General features: G+C 38.0%; 1 protein-coding gene across 3 annotated transcripts in view; it reads left to right on the forward strand.

Annotated features, from left to right (window-relative positions):
* tafa1b (TAFA chemokine like family member 1b) overlaps window positions 1-23,841 on the forward strand; it is a 112,049-nt gene that overhangs the window by 80,978 nt on the left and 7,230 nt on the right. For all 3 annotated transcript variants that reach the window (XR_013788103.1, XR_013788104.1, XM_079483652.1), the window contains exons 3-4: window positions 12,609-12,749; window positions 23,181-23,305. Coding sequence is in view for 1 of the 3 variants with exons in the window: in XM_079483652.1 (XP_079339778.1) it covers window positions 12,609-12,749; window positions 23,181-23,305 (266 nt within the window). In the remaining 2 variants the exon portion in view is untranslated. The remainder of the gene's footprint in view (window positions 1-12,608; window positions 12,750-23,180; window positions 23,306-23,841) is intronic.

Here is a 23,841-nt window from a genome sequence, read left to right on the forward strand (position 1 = left end):
GTGTTTCTGACCGCAAATGGTGATCCCACCAGACACGGTAATCCAGTCAGGAGATTTGAGGCAGATTTTTTTAGGGCACCTTTTCTAGCCCCTTCCCCATGTGGGGTGAGCAGGGTGGATCCTAAAGAGGGCTGCTCAGTCGTGGGTGGAGCTGCCGAAGGACTCTTTCTGCCTCATGCCAAGAGCCCAGCGAGTCCAACACTCACCGCCTAGTGTGTCAGTTTATGACTAGGGCTCCCAGACTCACTAATACTGTATAATGTATTTGATCTATTTCATTTAAGATTCTGCACGTCCCATTTAATTTGATACTATATTCAGGGGTACGATTAACTTAGGGCAATATAGCTCGAGAGTGCAATTTAAAAAAAGCGCAGATGAGACATTTCCGCAGGTGATCCACTAACAAGGCACATATTAAAAAACACAGGCGCAATATCTCATTCCCATAATTACCAATGCTATCTACCAAGAGCAGCACATATTAGCACAGCGTTTAAGACCAGCTTTTTGGCTTTAAATAAAGCCACAAATACCAATACAATGACAAGCGCCAAACCTCGCTTTTAGGTGTATCTATTTAGCTTACAGCTAATCAGACAGAATGAGATGTATTTTCCAGCATTTTTCAGCACAAACAGCAGATCGATCCAAAGTGATGTGTGCAAGACTCCATGGCAAATAAAGAAAGGTTAAAATAAGCCATGTACGGATGGTTTCAGTAATATGATAAACCCATGCTTGGCAAAGTAGCTCCACTCCCCCAGTAAGGAACACAAGTACAAATGTCACAAGCAATTACACACAAAGCATGACAAAAGAGTATTATCATGCATAGCTGTGTAATGACACTAGCATTGATGCCTGCCGGGCAGACAGAAGAGGATTTGAGAGACTGCACAATGTATCGCCCTGTGGAGTGAAGCCAGTCTTGTTAAAATGCTTAAAAAATGCTTAAAAAACAGGCAACATGCAAAAACAAGTGGCAGAATAAATTGGAGCTACGGACGTCACTGGGAAATGGAAGTCTGTTATGCAAACTCATGCATGACCCCAATGTGCCATTGCAATAGAATAGAATTATTTTTACACCGCACTGTGTGTCTCTCTCTCTCTCTCTTTCTCTTTTGCTTGCACTCTGTATCTGTCTATATACTGTATTTCACTCGCCAGACACATATGATTTTAGCATGCATGCATAATTTGGAGCAGATAAGTGGCAGCTGAAGCATCATGCCCATTAATAAATGAACAGCATGTGTGATGCCAGAGCTCTGATTGTTACATATTGCACAGGCTGGAGGAGACAATGAAAAACTGTAGAGCTGATAGGAGTTTAGTACTGTGTTCTGTTATTTTTTTAGACTGAAACTCTTTGGCCTGGTTTGACATTTAAAGGGTGATGTAGTTTTTGATGTAGCATTTGCATATCAAATCATGCTGTTGTTTTCTGTGGAACAGAACATTTAAATGTTTTAATAATCATGACTTGGCTTGTGCCATATGATACTTCAAAGTGATCACATCTGTCAAGCTCCAAAAAAGAAAAAAAACTGCATAAATACAGTCTAACCGACTCCAAGACTTCTGAAGCCATATTAAAGCTCTGTGTGAGGAAAAGGTTATCAATAAATAATGACTTACATTTTGGTTGGATTCTCAGACAAACCACTAGACTAAAAAAACATATAGACCACTTTGCAAGATGTACACAATGGTCCGGCAGCACTCCCCTTTCTTATTTAATTAAAATAATTCTCACAAAGATATGATAAAATCTTAAAGATATTTGTCTAATATTTTAATTTGGTTGTTCTGTGCAGTGTTAAAAAACTGAAACTGAAAAAAGTTATTTTGAACCAGCTGACTAGATTATTGTGTTGTAAAATAGATCTCTGCAGAACATGTAAGGGGCGTTTTCATGGGTGTTTCTCAACCACGCAATCAAAAAGGGCAGAAGCCCCTTTTTTAACTATTAGGTGTTTCTAAACGGGACAGGCATTTTATCATCAATCCAATAACAGTTGGGAATTGTGAATCATCCATTTGATTTTCCGAAGCGAATTAAAGAGATTGAGAAGTTCCGGTTTGAAAACACCCCATAATTGAGAAACTCCCATTTTTACTCTGCAGAGCACCCAGTCTAATTTTTTGGTGAAGTGCTCCTTTAAATTCACACATTTGTTTTCTTTTATTGCTGGCTACGAAACGACATGCTCAGTATTGACCAGCCCATTAACACATTATCCCTCCATACATGCTCTGGAGTTCATGCTTACAGTCATTACAGTATGAGTTTACCATCTCCATTGACTTCTTCTCATCCCATAATGTACCACCAATTACTCACCTCTACGTGACCTCACACAAGCTGCCGTATATATATATATATATATATATATACGTTTTGGTGTGCGCCTCTCTCTTTACAGGCAAGCGATATCAGTCTTGTTCCTTTTTCTGCAGTTTTCTTAATAAGTCCTGTTGTGAAACTCCCAGCAGGCGGAGGTAATTTCATGCTACTGTTAGTATTGATAGTAACTTTGGGTGCTGGGGGCGCAGTGTGACAGCAGGGCTCGTGTCACGTGCCCATGTACAGCTATTTTGTGACACTCATTAAGGATTGATAGAGCCCATTTATTTTGGTGTAATTACCACTTCCATTACTTTTTACGACTAGTCGGGACACAGCAGGGACTGTGTGTACACACAAGCCATTTTTTAGAGTTCAATAAGCAGGTGCAAAAGGCCGCTGGCAAGGTAATGCATGTGTTTCAAAGGATGTAATGTGTTATTTGTCTTGCTTTAGTGCAACCGTGCAAAGCTTTCATACATAAGCGGCAGATATGTTAAGCTTTTGACGTCTAACTCAGAAATGGAATCTTTTGTCAAGAGTACAGGTCTCAGATCCCTAAGGTTATACTTTTCTATAAGGTGCAGGTTACAGTTTTACTGACCCTGTTGCTGGACAGTTTATTCCCTGCTTTTTTCTACTAAATACTATTTCTAGGATTTTACCAAAATAATCACAAATTACGTCACAATTAAGCAAATTGTAAATTTTTCTTATACATTCTGTCATGAAATACATTTAGTCCTTCTGTCAGGAAAAGTAGTTTCAAGCTGAAAAAATCAAGAGCCCGTCTCAAAACGCGGAAAAAATTAAGAGCCCGTCTCAAAACGCGGAAAAGATTAAGATCCCGTCTCAAAACGTGGAAAAATCAAGAGCCCGTCTCAAAACAAGAAAAAATTAAGGGACAGTCTCAAAACGTGGAAAAAATTAAGAGACCGTTTCAAAATGCGGAAAAAATTAAGAGCCCGTCTCAAAACACGGAAAAAATTAAGAGCCCGTCTCAAAACACGGAAAAAATTAAGAGCCCGTCTCAAAACGAGGACAAAATTAAGAGCCCGTCTCAAAACGCGGACAAAATTAAGAGCCTGTCTCAAAACGCGAAAAAAATGAGAGCCTGTCTCAAAACGCGAAAAAAATGAGAGCCCGTCTCAAAACGCGGAAAAAATTAAAAGCCGTCTCAAAAAGCAGAAAAAATTAAGAGCCCGTCTAACCACAATGCTATCGACTCCGACACAACAGACATTTTTTATTAAAATCTATTTATTTACTTTTAGGAAAAATCCTAAAATAATTTTGACCTCAATTTTTTTCAAAGTTTTCGTGTCTTGTCATGCTGTCGGCCCTTTACATTGCTGTTGGATGACTTTATGTCACTCCAGGTTTGATTTTGTTAAAATTCACTGGACTGGAATGGCCACAATATATCTCGAAATGCTGATTAAATTAAAATGTGAAATTCACCTTAATTTTTTCTCCACGGCTGTATATGTAAATAAACAGGCATGACTTCTGTTGCTCAGTTACTCAGCTGTGGCGAGGTCACCGCACCATCTGAAATACATCCAAGCTCTCTGCGATCTGTTCTTCTATTTGCCGCAGGCTATGTTTGTACGTGTGCGTGCAATTTCTCTGATCCAAGCACCCACTGGTACATGTGTCCACTAGCTTGTGTGTTTATTTGTATGTATTTGCACGGTTTGCCTCTCTGGGGACGCAGACTCCAGCTGCGGGGGGGTTGTGGGTATATATAGGGTTTATATACCGAAACGAGGTCAGAGATGTGTAGAGAAATTTTTCATAAGAGGCCACGAGTGGGCGTGTAGTCTAAAAACATGTATGCTATACAGCTGTCAGGAAAATCCAAGAAAGAGCCGCATGTCATGTTCGTTTGCACGTTGCTTGAAGCGATCCATAATGAAAGTGCTATGAGACAGGCGGTAAATTCGCAGCAGGCTGTTCGGTTGATACTATGGACTCTATTTAGCCTCAAACAGCCTCTGTAATGTTGTTATCAATGAACCCTTTGGCTGTTCATACATGTTGTGTTGACTCAGAATCAATGCTGATTCACTCTCGTGGCCCTGGGCTCTTAAGAGCTACTTGAGATTATCCAGCGTGTGAATTTGGGCAGTGTGGCACCATATTTCACGAATGCCCAAATGGGCAGGAGGCACATTCCACAAATAAAGTATAATTTGGTTTGCCATTACATTTTAGAGTCTCAAGGCATGGTGTTACAGACACAAACCATTTGAGAACCATTATATGTGTGCAATTATTAAACAAACATGAAAAGAAGGTTTACACACTACATTTCTTAAATATTTTGACCTCTCCCATGGCAACCTGACTAATGTGGGCTAAATTTATAACTCTGGTAAAAGCTGTTTTGTCTTAAATGTTTTATATTTTATGTATGGTTTATTGCTAGAAGCTCAAAAAGTCTTCTGAGGCTTTAAAGGTCCATGGTTTGAGATTTAGCTGCATCTAGCGGTGAGGTTGCGAATTGCAACCAATGGCTCACTTCACCCCTCCGTTTCGAAGCACTACGGTGGCTGACACAGATCTAAGATATCGTTTTATTTTCACTTTCTTGCTGAAGGAGATCAAGTATTTATGAAACGCATTCTGTAGGGCAAATAACATGGTGAACTGGACCAGCTGTGTATATAGATGGATATCGTTCTTAGGTAATAAAAACATAACACTTCATTATGTCACACCTCTGCAGACATAGTTATATTCAAATTCAGATAACCCATCCATGAAATATTATGTTTGACCTCATGAGGCTGACTGTCAACCCTTTCTTATAGGACTAGTTCACCCAAAAATGATTTGAGAATTTACTCACCTTCATGTCATTCCAAACTTTCGATTTGTATATATTTTGAAGAATGTTGGTAACCAAACAACATTGGCCCTATTGACTATTATTGTATTGACACAAAACAACCAAGACATCTCTCAAAATATCATCTCTTGTGTTTCACAGAAGAAAGACTCATATACAGGTGTTGAACGACATGAGGGTGCTTGGGAACACAACTTTTAGGTTCTGCATCCTTTTTGTGGAAAGTGTCAAGAAGTGCCCCGACCACTTATTTTTTCACAATGTCCATGATACAGGCCTACACAAGCAAAGTGTCAGGAAACTTTTTGCAGCCACAGACCAGACGGGTATGGTGTCAAACCACACCTGTGTATGAACTGGACACAGTAGGGCACACAGTGTTCCCGATCGTGACTGCTATGACAGGCTCTTATAGTGAGAGACCAAGTCTAAGTTTGCTTTTAAATACAAGACGACACACAATAATGCATAATCAACAAAAAGCAACAGTACATATATAACATGTAACATATTTAAGACATGGCATTATGAATGATGGCGGAATGAGAAAAAGCACCCATACGGCAAGCAAAATGCCCCTTAGAGCCCTCAGATTGAACGATCAGAGTTTATCTCGGCGGCCAATACGAGCTGCTAGATGGTTGCAGACGACCGCACGCTCCGTCTTTGTACCGTTCATGCTTCATTTCCCTGCACATTTTTTAGAAATATGTCATGTGAGCAAAATTAATGTCAGCCCAGAGGGAGCAACATGTCTGGAGTTATCTGATGATCCCACAGAGATCAGGAAAAGACTCTTGGCTCCATTTTAAGCGGTGAGAAATGCTTTTGTACTTCTTTTAAACATCAAATGGGCGTCCTCCCTGATTTAAAGATGAGAAGCTTGAATTTTTTTTGCCAGCCCTGAAAGCTGGTGCTATTAAACATAAATGCATCATAACAGCTGCTTCTCATTCTCCTTGATGCCACGTGTTGTTGGGAGAAACATCTGAAGGAGCATCGCTGAAGAAAGACGCCGTTGGATTTATCACAAATTATATTCACAGGCTTGATTTTGAGATTTGTGTTGGTTGATATGAAAAGTCTTCTAGCTGACTCGAGAACAGCCTTTGTTTTAAAATGTTAATGTGATGGAAGAGTGCCTTAAAATCAACAACAATTTCCGTATAAATTATGCCTGTGTGTTGTATAGATTTGCATTAATACGGTAAATATTAATATCTGGTTATTATATCATATTATATCAATCCGCTCTATTTATTTTACACATTTTGTGTTTGTCTGTGGGGATTAATTATCATTTTTTCTAATCTTCTTATCTTAATTTCAATAGCTTCTCTTCAATGAACCATGAGGAGCTGTTATTTACATTCCATCCTCTGGATTTTAACTGAAACGCTTCCAATTGTCTTGTTCTTTTTTCATTTGTTTACTTTTGTTGGAGTTCCTTACCAATTAAGATTGAAATTTTGGAAAACTTCAGAAGAGATGAACGGTTAAAGCATCAGGGGTCTCAAGGCTGCAGTGTACAAGTCATGTTTGATATTACATAGGTATGGTTATAGGCAGATTGATACTTTTTGACTTTGCAATATATTACAGTTTAATGGTTGCCGTTTGAGGACAAGTATTTCTCCATCCCATGGTTTCTCTATATTCTGAAACATGTCATATACAGTATAAAGGCCTTATCACTTTATGAATACCTGTTATTAACCCTGTGATAGATCTGAGACTTGGCTAATTGTCTTTGTTAAAAACCACAGATGCGATTACATAGAATTGCGGGTACAGTATATGACACATTGTGTTATTGACACTTCAATGTGAAAAGAGAGAAAGCAGAATAATCACACATCTCTTTCTGTTATCATAGTCTTGTCTTCTTGTCATATCCTATGGCTCATTATCACTGAACTGTACTGGCTTACAAATGAGCAAATATTTTAGTATCTGTAAGTATCATATAGAAAAATCTAAACGGGGCAATCGTGGAATGATATGGACTGTTTTGTGCTTCATTGTTTTACTGCTTCAATTCGACTAAAAGGGGTATACTAGCTTTTCAATGAAAGGCTCCATTAAAAAGACCCTGTGACCAGTGGGTGATGTTATGTATAAATGAACATGTGTAAATATATACACATGTTCATTTATACATAACAAGAAAAAATAAGTATAAAGTACAACACACAAACAGTAACAGGAAGTGGTTTGTTTGGAGGTAATACTGTATGTGTGAGGGTTATTTGAATTAGTCTGATCTCCTCGCCTGGCTGCTCGTGCTCTGTTCCACGCTCCTTCATTACTGTGCTTTTAATCAGCCTTTAACTCACCAAAAACAGCAGGCATCGATTGCCTTAAAGGTAATCTCTATGTGCATTACTGTAATGACCTCAGGTCCACAAAAGCCTGATGGGACGAATGACCAGTGTTCCTTTGATTGATGCAACCCACCTCCAAAATAACCTCTGGGGTATAAGAGAGAGAAACAATGTCTGAAGTTAACACTGTGTGACAATGGTGGGTAAAAACTTTCTTATGGTCATGATGCTGTAGATACAGTACAGTACTTGCATTGTGTTATTCAAGTATATTTCATTAAAAAATGCTACTGTTTGTCCCTGTAATAGTTTTGTAGAGTGTTATTGTGGTTTTATTAATTATTAAAATAAATAATAATTAATTATAATAATCGCTTTTATTTTTAATATTTTTATTTTTTATGTTATATTTATTAGATTAGATTAAAACTAGTTTAATTTGATTGCCTCAATTTAAACATATTTCAATCTATTCATGAGGCAACACAGTTTTAAATAGTTTAAAAGTATATATATATATATATATATATATATATTAGTGTTAAGTAATATAATATTTAGGTCAATGTTTTATTTGTCAATAAACAGACATTTTTTCATAGTTTTATTAAACTTTTGAACCTTGGTAATAATGAGAGCACATTATATTACGTTCTGTGACCTGAATCATCATACAAGATTTGTGTAAACCTGCACCTGTCACAAAAACTTGAAAAAGCCCCATTGTAATTTTGACAATGAAAAACTAAACTTTGGGTATTGTTGATAAACTCATGCCATGGTAAATGGCACAGATGACCAATCCGGTGAGTAACTGTGTTTAATTTGCCTGCTTAATTAAATTGCCTGTTGTACTTGGCCAGTGTTAATTTTGGACTCTGGACAAGAAGCAGAACATCAGAGAACTTTACTGGTATGGGGCATCCTTATATTATTTAAATAAATCTTGCTCAACACCCAGTCACTCTATTATGAAAGCGAACAGATGTACCTGATGTACCCCCCCACACACACACACAGGTAATGAAGCGATGATTACCTTCAGCTAACAGAAACATGGTGTGCATAAGTTTGGCCTCAGCAGCAGAGCTGAAGTGGCCATTTGTCCTCTAAGAAATTCTGCATTAGACTCAACTCACAGTCCTGAGGTGTTTGTCATTACTCCTCTCATTCCGGGCACAGATGGTGCCAGTGCAGGATGGTTTAACGTCCACCTGTCTGATGGCCACATAAAGAGCTGCTTCCCCAGCCTCTCTCTCTCCCTCACCGGCACACAAAACATATCAAGCCAGTAGCCGATAAACCACACACACAGGCCTGCTTATGTTGCCATGAGATGTAAAAAGCTTTAAATCCCAATGAAATACTTTTTGCGGTAGGTTAACTTATTATTAGCTTCCATTAGGCTCACCACAAGTCATTACTGTCAAACTCAATAAGATACCTTGGAAGGAAACCTTTCCGTGTCACAGTGTTTGCGATTTGAGCCAACAGCTTGCACATAAAACAGATATACCGCATCAGTGTTTATTGTTGTCAGATAAATGTGTTCTGTAAGTGGCCTGATTTATATTTGATCGAACACAACATAAATAACAAAAATGAGCAAAGAGTGATTTCAGCGCCACAATGTTACAATACCTTAAACATACAGTCAATGCATCAGTCAGTCTCATAGAAAAGAAAATGGTGAGGTCTCTTTATTAGCTTCGTTGTTTTTCTTAGACAGAACAATGAGAAATAAGTTAAAGCCATAATGACCCTCTTACTCCGGACAAGCCATTCCCATCTTTATGGAAATCCACTTTCCTCAATAATGACCAGGATCTAAGACCGGCTTCCTCAAAGAACACAACTGGGAGAATCATTTACACCGACTGAAAAAGCGTGTGAATCTTATCCCGTCTGCCTCAAACAACGACCTTAGAAAGCAGGAAATAGTCAAATGGTCGATAAGGCATTTAAAGCAGTTTAAAGAGGTTAAATATATGGACTCCTGAGGGATTTGTCATGGCATTTTGTGGTTTCAGGCACAGATATATCATCGAGTCAGCTTACGGAGAGTATAGCAGCCAGCTGTCAGGAAGGGCAGGGACAGGGAGTATTTTTGTGTAATACTGTCAGCTGGTTGTTGGGATGGATGTTTTAATGGGTCATCAGAACTGTAAAGAAACAGAATTGCCAGACGTGTTCAGACAAATGAACGTCGGAACACGAGACGGATGACAGCGCAGAGACGGCAATCATGTTCTCCGATCGCTTAAGCCTGCTCGTTTCTCCTTTGCTCACTCTTGCATAACGCTGAAGCGGGAAGAGTTCGAAAGAAGACCTGAAGTGTAATGAGAAACTAACTTCTTCGCTGACACTTACAATGTCCAGAAGTGAAATTGTCTTGCACGGCTTCTCTGTTCTGTGTATGAAAATAAACGCTGCGAACTTCATAAGGATGGGTAGTTTTGGAATGCAAACTTAGAATTTAATATCACAAATAAACAAAATAATACAGTTCAACTATCATATAAGTGATCAGAATTTATTGATTGTATTTACATTATTAAGTGCATTAGCATGCAGTACATGAACAATCAATAAGCAATACAGTTGTTCATGTTAGTTTAAGATGCATAAAAAAATGACTTTTGATTTTAAAGATGTATTTGAAAATTAAAAGAGTAAAAATGCTGCATTTATTATTGTTAGTTCATGAATAGCTAACGTATTAAAGGAATAGTTGACCTTCAATATGAAATTTCTTTTATCATTTACTCACCCTCTTGTACTTTCGAACGTGTATGACTTCCTTCGAGAAGACATTTTGAAGAATGTTGTTAACAGCCCACTATTCAATTGCATTGGCTACAATAGAATTGAATGGGGGGCTGGTGCTGTTCTGTTACCAACAGTTTTCAAAATATCTTCTTTTGTGTTTTGCAGAAAAAAGAAAGTCATACAGGTTTGTCATATCATTGTTCTTTCTAACAAAACAATGAAGCTATTAAAGAGAACTCACCATTTGGGATATTTCTTTTCTATCAGACTCACTGATGCATTTACTGTATGTTTAAGGTATTGTCACATTTTTGTATCTTGATCAAAATAGCATGCGCTGAAATCACTCTTAGATCATTTTTGTTATTTATCTTACATTAGATCAAATATAAATCAGGCCCCAACACATTAACAGAACACATTGAGTGAAGGTGAACTACTCCTTTAATGTTAACAAATACAACCATGTAGTGTTACGCAATAACTTTATATGTATCAAGATTTACTGAGATTAAACAAAAAGGTAGGTACATTATTTTCGAATTTGGTGTCAAAAGCCTTTCTGTATATAAACAATAAAGGTTTAGAACACATTGGCAGATGTGTACAATAAAACATGTATAAATTAGTATCCGCACACATCCAGTAGAACAGTTTGTGAGAATGCGTTGCCTGTTAAATTGGTTAGAAATGGGGTGTACAATCTAGACTTATATATTCTCGCTCCAGTCAGTATGGTGCGCCTTTCTCCCTGATGTCCTCGCACGAGTTCTGCTGTAATTGTGGGAAGTGGGAGCGGGCGGGCGGATAGCTGTCAGTGGAAGATAAAGAGGGTTTCCGCGGGTGTTGGGGAAAGGGGGGCATCTGATGAAGGGCCTCTCCACAGCAACCCCACTGGCTGAATTACCTGGCCGCTTTATAATTGTGTGAGAGGAGCGTTTCCAACAGCCCTGTCATTACTCAACCGGCCCAGCCTGACCCAGCGAGGGAGCTGCCTGCCGCCTTCCCTCCTCTCTCTTCCTTTCTTTTCCTCTTCTTCCCTTCTGTCCACCTCTTCCCCTTTCCTTTGCCAGGGTTGGTGCTGTGTGCTTAGAGGGGTACACCATTACCTATCATCAACCCCCTGACTCCCCCCAAGCTCTCACTTGGGGGCTTCTATTGTTACGGTGACCTGCTAGTTGCTTTGTGCATTCTGAACCTTTTTTTATATCATCATTTTGTCACAATGGGGTCCGTTTTGCCGCAGTGCACATTGTATAACGGTATATATATATATATACAGTATATATATATATATATGTATATATATATATATATATTGTTAATGTGTGAAGGACAAGTAGTGTGTTAATGACAATAAGGACTTAATATAACACATCATTTCTTATTACCTAGTTATATGAACGATTGTCACCCCCTCAGTGGTGACAAGACCGTAGCCTATATGTCTACATTTGCCTACCATTTTACTTACACAATAATTCACAACACTGCCATCGTCTGTCAGGGCTCCACATAAAAGGCCCTGCTACATCCATCCAGGGTAAAAGGCTCGGCATTGAGATAAGATAATCAACATGCTTCAAGGGCAATTTGCGGCGTGGAGAAAAGAAAGAATACATGGTAATTACATGGAAAAGCAGGCAGAAAGAGTCTGTGGAAGAGCCTATAATTTTCTCTTTAGAGATTTTTTACAAGGGCCATTTGCTCTAATGCTGTTTTAAGCGATGACTGTGGAAGTTAATCTAATTAAAGAGCAGACGCTTCGCATCTGTTTTTTTTTTTTTGATTGGCTTTATCAGCTTCTTGGATATAAAGATATTCAGAAGTTCAGTGTTTTTCTTGTGGAAACTGCGTGTTTTGCGAGTTTTAAGATGTGCATTTAAGATTTACATTTAGAATCACTCATCATTGTTAAAAGTGGCCAAAGGTTTCATACATTAATAACCAGTAATTAATTCAATAATAAATCAAATATCTGTATTTTACAATAGCATAACATCGGACTAAACATTGCAGTATACCCATAAGATACACCAATGTTACTTTTGTTTTTTCATTTTAGGGTTGACGTATCTTACACAGTGTTAAAATGAAACATGGACGAATTATTTGTAAATTGTGTTTCCAAGCTATTCATTATTCTATCACTGAAGTTAGTTAGATATGTAGGATTTTTTTAGCTTGTTACATGTCGCTACCTTGGATGCCGTTGAACAAACTGAAATATGTGCACCTTCATTGTATGCCAAAGTGAATATCTGTGTAACATGCCAGTGATATGATATGCGTGTGTGTTTTTTTATAGAGGGAGGAACATGTGAGGTCATCGCTGCACACAGATGTTGCAACAAGAACCGCATTGAGGAACGCTCGCAGACGGTCAAGTGCTCATGTTTACCAGGGAAAGTGGCCGGCACTACACGGAACAAACCATCTTGTGTAGACGGTAGGAATCCAGAGTCCACTTTCACACCCAAACATGAGGTAGAGGGATGACGCTTCAGATTTTTGTAATGCTAAAACTGATTCAGTTCACACTGGGAATGAATAAATCCAGCTGATGGCGTTGTGTATCTGCACGGGTTTTCTGCATTATTTTGGCACTTGAAGGATTTGTCACTTTTTTCAAATAGGGTAATGAGCAAACATGCCTTAAAGCCCAATGAACCTAATTCTCTGTCTCCATCAGGCTGTTTTTAGATGCTACAGTAGGTTATGGGAATGCAGCAGGCTGATACCGTCTGGCATACTTTACTCCAGACACCATAATCGGGCCTTTAAAATGCCAAAAGTACACGTGTCTGGATATATTGCCATTTACACTCGTCCGATAACACTCTTCTTAATGGTCAATCTGTAGGAAGCCTAATTTACACAGAAAGGAAGAATGTTTGCACTTGAGAAGACTGACAGTGAATTAATGACAACAGATTGTGCCCTGTTGAACTGAATGGTTACTTAATAAGACAGGTGTTTGCATTTGAAATGATGTGCACAAAAATGGGATCTTATTGTCGTCATTTTATCTTTAAGAGTCTTTGGTACTGTGTGTGTAAATATTGAATTAGCAGAAATTCTTTGTTAGCCGCAGCAAAACCAAATAGCCATTATAAATATGGACAAGGATAATGGAGGATAACAGACCTTTAAAGAGTTCCTCGGGTGACATTTCGCTTCAGATTTCACTTTGATCTGATTTATTCAAATGCGATACAAATGCCAAAGGCAAATATGACCTCTCTGCTAAATCAAGATAGTCGTATAACTAAACAAATATTTAGAAGAAATATGTTTACATACTTTGTGTGAATCACGATTAAAGTTCAATGCAATCTTTAAGCCTGAGGTGAAAAACTTTCATAGTGGAAGCAACATTTAAAAAGAGAGAGACACACACATATTCATAAGATTTTGTAAATTAGCATCGCACTTGAGTCTCATCCCCTATCCACAGAACACAGAACACTTCAAATCATTTCCTCATTCCCTTTTTTGTGTGACTTTCCCCTTTTGTCTTTTTTGTATACTCTGATTTCACCCGCCCAGGTCCAAAACATATTGCACTGAATGTCAAACTTTCAGAGGTGCGAGCGCCATCCGTCTCTTCGCAGCATACTGATGTGATCTGTGTTTGCTAGCAGAAAGAAACTTTCACACTTCATGCTTCTGTGCATGTGTCCTGCAGGGATGGCCAAATCCCGCACATCTGCTAGTTTATCGATCAAGCCAGGCAGCTTATTGTGTGGGCAGGTGAGATAAAGAATGAAGATGACAGATGATGGGCAGGGATGTGTGTGTGGTTGACTGTCTGGATGTGCAAGCCCTCTCCATATGTTTTAACGTGTGTCCCGCTGTTCAAGGAATAGTTCACCCAAAAATGTTAATCCTTGTGCCGTCCCAGATAAACCCTTTCTTTAAAGGTCCAAGCTTTATTCTTTACAGTTCGGACAAAACCAATACAAGGATTTTAACACAATACAGTAATAATTATTCCTTATAGAACTCTGCAACTGCATCAATGTTTCCAACTGCTTTGCTTTGTATAAAAAACATCTGCTTTTTGTAAACACACACACACAATGCTGTTGTTCATCAGAGTGCTACATGCATATAGCTGCAGGTGTGTTTGCATATGTGTGTAATGATTTATGAAGCTGTGCTGTTTCTTGTCTATTAACTTAAGACAAGGGATTATACAGTTGTGGAGAAAGTTCCTACTCCCTTCACGTGTTCTCTGGCCTGGATACACACTCATCTTCTGCTTGATAGTAATACTGTTGTCATGAGTAATGACTCTGTCAGGTGAGCCTGACTGAGACCTGAGGGAAAACCTGCGGGAACGGCCTCGAACACACTGCTGCTGTCACACAAGAGCAAGCTTTTGCTCACACAGTCACGCCCCACACACGCACACAGCAGACACACACTTCATAACACCATTTTCCTGTCTAGTACACGCGCACAATGTCACACGATTTGTGTCGCCCTACTAATATCCGTCAGAACTTGCTGAAAGGGTTCACATCCTTCACACATGGTGGCTAAAATTGGGCCCTCTTGTCGATATACTTTTTAAATGGCATTAGGATTAAGTTATTAGGGCATTCACATAAAAAAAACATTCCCTATCTCTCCACCCGAAGGGTAAACAAACAAAATATAAAACTTCTCTGCGGCGAAAAGCCTTTAATATAATTCAATGGCATAGGAATTTAAACAGAAAGATAATTTTGTGTTTTGTATGCTCTGCCTGCTCAGATTAGGATTAGGATTAAAACAACAAGATGTTTTAATACCTTTTTGTTTAAAGAATCTTCTAGGCTTTGACTACGATGCAACATTACAGCCTTACGAAAATAAGAAGATCACATCAAACATTATTTTTTAGTAAACTCAATTGGCCAAATTTAGTCATGTGAGCGGGTGACTCCTGCAGCATCGTTTTATACAATCATTTTATTCACAACAATTATCGTTCAATTTAATTATTAAAAATGCTAATTTGCTTTCAAAATTCACGGGGACACTTCTGAACATTCAAGAAAAATCAGCCCCTCTTTTCACCTGAATGATAAACAAACAAAATTATGAATCTCTTCCCTGAAAAGCCTTAAATATATGTGTAAATGATCCGCTTCAAACAGGCGGTGCACACATGAATTGCTCATTTTGTGTTAGATTGGAGAATTGTTGGTTTGGGAGATACGAGGGTGGGTGGTTGGTTGTTTATTGGTGCGTGTTTACGCAGTGGCAGTTACTGGAACTCTGCTGTCAGATTATCCCAGCATGGCAATTGATTATTACCTTTGACAAGAAGAACTCTGTCCCAGTTATGTCAGACCCAACAAGATTGTTACTAGAGAACATCCTTTTAAACATGTCAAATGTGGGGTTTAATTCACCAGGTACACATACGAGACCCATCACACACTAAGGGTTGAAATATCTCAGCTTTAAACACATTTTAGTGCAGGGAGGTCAAAAGAACAAATAACACACAAATGTTCCATCAATATTAGAACAAGTTATCTCTAGGTTTTCATGCTTTTTGTCCTTTTATACTGTCAAATTCTCTCTAACGCTCTCTGTTACATACACACCCTCAAATATACATAAACACGTCTTCTATCATTCTAAGCAACAACATAAACAAGTGTTAATGCATGAACACTTTGTTGCCCCAACTTAACTTCCGGTACACATCCGCAAAGAATAGAGTCCCTGTAGATTATTTCTGATAACAATCTAAAGAGATAACAAGTAAATTACATTAGCCAGCTGGTTAAAAGTGTGTCAAGACAGTATTATTTTCCCAGGAGAAGAATCGTTACTTGGCTAAACTTAAATGCAACTAAGGTACACAACCCATTTAACGAAAACTATTATTATTATTATAAAAATAATGTGGAAAGAGCATTTTATTGAGGCCTGCTGGAATACGTGCTCATAAACACAATGCACTCAAGATTATATGTGCTGTATTCTTACAGACATATGGCATGTGATTGCACATCTTCATACACAGAACCAGTCGGGAGGGGTGTCATACGGCATATGTAAAACCACCAAGGGCGCTGTGTCAAATACAAGCATTTTAATTACCGTTACGTGTAACTTCATAATTACACCTGCAACTCGTGTTTCCTCATTTGCATATTCTGTCTGTTTATTTATTAGCAATTAAACTTTGCCCCGGTTTAGATTTATTGCAGACTTGTGGTGTCATTCATTGCTCACCTTAATAACAATTATATTTTTAAGCGCTTAATCTAAGGAAAAGCCACATTGCCCTTGCCAGTCAACCATTGATGTTCCATTGATACAAAAAAAAAACATTGATAAAAAAAACATCAGTGGTGTCCTGCAGGTTTAGGGCGACTCTTCACCAATAAACGTCCTCTGCTCCATCACTTTGGCACATGCTCTCCTAGTCTAGAATGCCTGCTCATATACAGAGAGTATTATATAAGAGAATATTTCGAAGACCATTTTCAGTTTTTCTGAATTTACTAGATACTGTTGTGTTTTTGTTTCATTCTGTGAACTCCTTGCAATATTTATCCTACATTTCAAACAAAAACATAGTTTCTATTTGCATTTATTTGCAGAAAATGAAAACTGGAGAAGCAGGTCAAAAGAACAAAAAAGATCCTAACCAAATTTTGCAAAGAAAACAAGTTCATGTTCACTTTTAAGCAATACAACAGAAATTCATGTATGTATTCAGTGTATTCAGGAAAAGTTCAAATGCTGTCACTGTCAGTCTTTCACATTGCTGTTGGGTCACTCTTGAGATTTGATTTTGTCGAAATTCAACAGACACTCAATGCTGATGAAACTTGGAATGGTCTTTTAATTTTTACTGTCTTCATTTATATAGTATTTTATTATTATCTTTTACACACATTTCTAAAATTAACCTAGCCCTAACACATTTAATCAAACTTTGTTTTATACAGCAGATTATTCACATCTTACTGCGTCCTTCCTAGACATGATGTGACAAGCTATTTGTCCTTCAATTCTCAGCACAAATCCACGCCATAAAAGTTTGTGGGGAAAGTTTCACTGAATATAAATCACCTCTTTTATTAAAATGTTTAACCTTACTGTACGGTACACCCCCACAGTACAAAAATAAACCTAGGAATCCAGCATATTGCGCCTGAGACCAGACAAAAATGCTTGAACCTAAATAGATAAGCAGCCGGCATCGGGATAATTAAAGTGTGTTTCAGTTTAGCATAGGATCATTTATGTGTTGAGAATGTTCCAAACCTATAAATATTCAACGATTGTGTTATGTGTTTGCTTAAAGCTGTGGACGCTTTGTCATCACAATCAGCCAGACAATGGTCTTGTCATTACAGCCGACTGAGACCGTGCTCTGTTAGGAGCACACACACACAGATGAGATCTTTGCAGCACATGCTGAGGACTCTTAAGTCAGTAAGAGACATTCAGTAAGAGTAAAGAGCACGATGGAGTCATGATTGAGAGACCTCACATCTCTCTGAATGTCCAATCTTCCTCTATAGAAAAACACTGACTTGATGCCCTATCTTTTCTACGGTCTTCTAGCTCTGACCCACAGAAAGAATCCTGATCCCAGTTCTCTGTTAATGACATCCTAGGTTCATTAGAGCTCCTTGACTCGCCATCTGACCTTATCCAGCTTTACTGCAGCCTACAGTGGAGCCTTCCACGCCACCAAAGACCTTATTTAATCAATCCAGTCATTAACGGACCGTTAGAAAGAAAGCGTTGCTGTTTGAGTAAAGAGCGAGACCAAAATTAGATAAGAAACTGGAGTGGATTTAAACAGCAAGTTCATTCTTCATTTTGATGACGAGCGGGACAGCAGGTGGAGGGACCGAAGGGGTTCGCCATTATCTCCTGTGATGTATCGATCCAGACCCCGGCGCCGTGAATTAACACCTGCAAGGAAAGCATGAGAATTTAAAGTGTAATTGCTTAACGCTCTTAATCTCTGCTGGGAGAGATCGATTGAGTGACGTCGGGAGAAACGTGGTGTGCTTCAGAATGCATCAAGCAGTCCCTCGTGTTATATAAAATTCTAATCTTGATAGGTGCTTGAACATTCTTTGCAGGAACGCTTTCAGGTGCTGTAGCTGTAGTGCTTGTCGGGCAGAAATGTCCTTTTAATGTTTCGGTTAAGGGTTTGTAAGCACTGTCTCCAAATATTACATTTCTGCAGTTCATTCAGCCATAATCACTAAATGTTTGAACATCATACATTTTGTTTTGTAGACATTTAAAGGCTTAGGACCGTTTTCAGAGAGTTTGAAATTCCCTTAACTGAAATAAAAAATTTGTAATTGGATGATGCAATGCAATATAATGCAATGTAGATTTAATGCAATGTATAGTTGCACACAAATATAACTTTTTGAATATAAAAAAGTGTAATTATAGTTATAAAAAAATGCTACATTTTGTTATTAATGATATATACACTTATTATTTAATAGATAAATATATGAAATAATTTAAAACGCTGTAATGATTTATACTTTATAATAACACTATAACTACAGAAATAAGTTGTTAGAGGTGCACTAAAAGATAAAATTGTTTTTTACCTGAAGGTTCTTATATGAGCCACATTTTCTTACTTTTTTTTATAATATGATTAACCTTTTTTCACTACAAATGACCTTTTATGAAACAGAAACAGAAGGATTCTTCGAACAATCGACCAAAACTAAAGTTCCTCTATATCTCATTAGTAAGTTTTCAAAAATTATTAAATATTATTTATTTATAATTGTGTCATGAAATCAAAAGTTAGGTAAACATTACATCACAAGCTATGTTTTTTTTAAACTGCCTTTTTACTAAAACCACAATCATGCCATATGAATATCTCATCCTTTTTTCAGGATGTTCCCTAGCTGACAGACAATTTGTCAATCCGTTTTTTTATGTGATGACCCTGTGTATGTGCTTGTGAGGGTCACCTCTGTATCATCCTTAGTGACAGACAACATAGCGAAATGTTAATGACGGACAGCTTGATTTATCTAAAGGCAAGCGACGGCCAGAATTGTGTGACACCTGACAGTTCTGCTAACCTGCGTGCTGTTCAGGGTCACAGACCTACAAGCGTACCACACCTGCTCTCAGTCACACTGATGCTGATCTAACCCTTATCCACACTCCAACTGACAAGCTAGATAAACTGATCTCAAATCAGGTAAAGTCAACCTCAAACCTTAGTCTACTTTAAGTCTACCTTGAACTTTGTGAGTGGCAGTGTGTCCCTAAGAAGTCCAATGAGCAGTGAACCTGTGCCCCTGGGGTCCTGTGGTAATCCAATAATCCACTTTTATTACACCCTCGTGGGAGGAAACAAAACCATGCTGAGGCTAGGATGGCAAAAAGTTGCTGAAGCTGTGACTTTGTGTTGGCTGGGAAGATCCGTAAGAGGTCCAGTGGCTAGGGACCGTAAAAGGATCAAGACCCAGTGGGAAAGGCCTGTCTTCAGGCCGGGAAGGTCACCTGAACAGGGTCTGGCGTGAATCCAGGCAGATAAAAGTCTGGGAGCATAAGCGCCGACCCCGTGTCCTTTCTCGTGAGCTCTCTCCCGCTTGCCAAGTTTGAGATTGAAAGTGAGAGCAGCCCATCTGTCAGAGGGGTCAAACGCTGCTGAGGCATGCGCCTCACCATTTGTATCACTTTGCTGTATCCACGTTCAGAGACTACCAATAAAGGCTAAAAGTGATTGGAGGAAAATGTAATGTGTTTAATTCAGTCAGTGTTAAAAATGTGGTTTGCATTAACAAATATATTTTCAGTAGGTTTTCGCTTTTATACAGAGTAAGTCATTTTAAAATCATTGAACTTAAACTGTACAATTGATTCATATAAAGAAATTTGGGTTTATTGTAAACTCATTTAAATTAGTTAAAAAACTACTCGTCATTGGTTTGTTTTCCATTTTTTATTATTTATTCAATTTATCATAATGACAGCTACTTTGTCAGTTACTATTTTTATCCAAAAAACGTGGGTTTGAATTGTACAGTATATGCAAATCTAACTCCATTCCTCCATTGCAAGTAAATATGATGCACTTTAAGTGTTGAATTCAAGTCTCACATTTCATATTCCCCATTACAGTTTTAATCTAGGCTTCTGTTTCCATCATCCCTCTGTACAATGGTTTTTATGGGGGGGGGCTTTTTTGCTTTTTAGAGGTATTAGCTCACTATTTTCGGTTTCGAATTGCTTCAACGTTTAGAGGATATGAATATAAATCTTTCCCAGAATTGTAATGAAAAAGTCTTGTGGGTTCCGCTTACTCTCGGTGCTCAGGAACATTTTATCCGAGAACCTGTGCACTTCTGTAATATCAGCTCTCCAAAGAAATCACACTTTTTCAGAGCTGAGAAAGTTATTTAGCATTTCTGATATATTTTTTACAATGTTATCATTTCAGAAGATTGAACATTCAGGCGGCCAGTTGCATTTGTGCTTCAATTTCAACAGATCTCACTTCCAGGCCTTTAGCAAAAGTTCACTGCGGGCGTTGAACTCCAACTCCTAAGCCACACACCATGTTTCTTAAATGTAGAAATAGTGCGGAAACCTCACCACCAGCTCCCGCCGACCGCTAATTGCTTTGTGATTAAGAAGGTACACAGTAAAACTGAGCTGTACAGAAGTGGCAGATAAAGGAAAAGAAAGACCTTCATGAGATAATCATTCTCCATGCCGTCCAGGCTAAAGGGACTTTAGTGTTTAATGAACCTTGGGCTAGTGTGTGCACTGCACATAAGACTGAGGAATTATGGGATGACTAACACTGCCGTGTCGAGGTCTCTTCTGTGGCATTTAGACAAGTGTCTATGTAGTGTAGCTGTGTTTGAGAAGTGTGTGTGTGATTGGTGGTTGTGTGCAACAAAGAGAGGAAGTTAAAGTATAAAAGGAATTTTGCAAAGAGTAAAAGTGTAAAAGTCTGCTGTTTAAATTGAGATGATGTAAAGCAGTGAGCCGAGACTGTAAATTTGAGTGGGATTTAGAGGAAAGTGGTGAGCTAGGATTTCTTTTTTTATTATTAATACATCTTTACCTTTTCACACAAAGACAGTTTACAGAATAGTTAAATCTAGATTTGAACTAAAATAGTCATCATAAAATAATCAGTTCATATCAGTTAAAGGTTTAAATATGTAGGGCTTGTTGGTAGACGGATTTAATTTCACATACAGTCTTATAATTTCACTTTTCTAAATTAATAGATGTCTGCATATGTGGCTTGAGAATTGAAATCTTCAGATTTCTTCAACATGTAGTGAAGCAGAAGTAACCCTTTGAAACTCTTGGCTTTGAAAAATCACGTTTCACACTTTTACGTATATTGCATTTAATGTGGTCATTGAAATGATATCCCACTGTGTATTTGGAATGCAAGCTACGTTGCAACTAAGAGAAGAAATATTTTTAGAGCACAGGATGCGTCAGGGGAAAACACACAGCGACTTGAGGCATCCTCCATTTCTGACTCCGTGTTTTCTCCTCTGTTTCTCCTCCCTCTGTCGTGTGTGTAGTAGTGAATACACGCTGACATTCACATACACACTCATATCATATGCTGAGAAGAGGTGGGTATTGCTTGTTTGTCTTAGAGAAAATACTCCTATAAATGTTACATTGTAAATAATTGTAAACATAAAGTTAAATTTGACATTAGCTACTTTATTAATATGCGTTTCTAGTCTTGTTGTGAATGATTCATCGGTGCTTGGTATTCCAAATGATTGCATACCCTCCCTCTGAAAATATTTTATCAAACTGCATTTAGGTCTGGCTCTATCCATTTTTCACAATCCAGTCAATACCTACACAATAAAACAAAGAAATGTCACATTTGGGTCGTATTCATGTTAAGGAAATATTTTTTTATTTAGTGTAATACAACAGTAAAATGTGGTTAACTTGGTTTTAAACCAGAACATTCTTATAATAATGTGACAGAAGCCCTTGTCATAGTTTAATTTAGATAAACATAACTTTAAATTATAAGAAATACAAATAATAAACCAATTAAAACAGTTAAATTAATAAAAACCGAAAGGCCAAAAACATTAAACTGATGGAACAATTAAGTAATGGGTAGCTCTGGAACCATCTAAAACATGATAAATATAGTGTACTCAAGAAAGCTAAGCAATAGGACAACAAATCAATAATTCTCTAAATGTGTGATGACACAAAAATGACATATTAACGTGGGCAAACAAAATACAGTGGATTGCAGTGGTGACACCCACTTTGTGCCTTTGGAGACAGTGCCTAAATTCAGAGTATCAAACATCCGTCGTCAAACCAATTTTATGCTAGTGGATAAATACTAGATTTGAAAATCTGTACTTGCATACTTGCATCAATACTCTAATTAAATAAATGAAGTATTAAATAGGACATTTCCAAATGATTCCTGTAAAGTTGAATCCGCAAGTAAAATAGCGTATGGTGTTTTTGATTCGGTACTCAAGGGGCAGCCCTGGTGGTGCAGAGGGCCTAAACAGCCAGCAAAGTCTATGTTTAGGGAAGATCGGCTCTCAGCATGCCTATTATGGGCATATTGGCTGTTTATAAGTACTTAAAGCACATATTCTGCATGACCATACTTTCATTCCTAATCCTACCCAATACCTAAACCTAACAACTAACCTTAATAACTATTAACAAGCAACAAATGAAGAGTTTATTGGGGAAAAGTCATAGTTAGGTTTGTTAATAGCGAGAATTGCCTCCTATACTGAAGTGTGACCCGGTTATTTAATATACACAAATTATTTTTCCATGTTTTTGAAACATGTATTTGTTTGTGTGTTTGTGCTGTGTGTAGCTTCTATCGTGATTGGGAAATGGTGGTGTGAGATGGAGCCGTGTTTGGAGGGGGAGGAGTGTAAGACTCTACCTGATAACTCCGGCTGGATGTGTTCTTCAGGGAACAAGATCAAGACCACAAGGGTGAGGACTCACAACACAGTGAACATCACGTTTTGCTTGATTGGTTAAAACAACACATGCGGTTACATGTGTACAGAACATTTGAGTGTGAATTTGAGTAAATTCCTTGGTGAATTTCTGAAAAGTGAGTTCAAACTTGAATCAAGGTGGTAAATAAATGTAAATTCAACCTTTAAGACATCTGTGAAGGTTTTCAAGAAGCTTAAATGGTTGTATGAGCTACATGTTTACGGTCTCAGAGACGAGAGAGAAATTGTGTGAAAATGAATCTCACTAACCTGTTTATTCCTTACAAATGGAAGCTCTTGCTCAGAGGACACATCTTCATTTATCCTAATGCTGAGTTATAAAGAGGAGCGCTAACAAAACAGGAAAATAACAAACAAGTTCTAGACGACACGTCCTGAGTCAGACAAAAATAAACTAACAATTTCAAAGTTAAAGTACATGTGTACGTCAACAAATCTAATAAGGGTTGTGTGACAGCAGGGTTGTGATTATGGGGCGCACGCCAGCCTCTAGTATAGGCTACTGTA

Source organism: Barbatula barbatula (assembly GCF_947034865.1).
Source record: "Barbatula barbatula genome assembly, chromosome: 20".
Taxonomy (NCBI): Eukaryota; Metazoa; Chordata; class Actinopteri; order Cypriniformes; family Nemacheilidae; genus Barbatula; species Barbatula barbatula.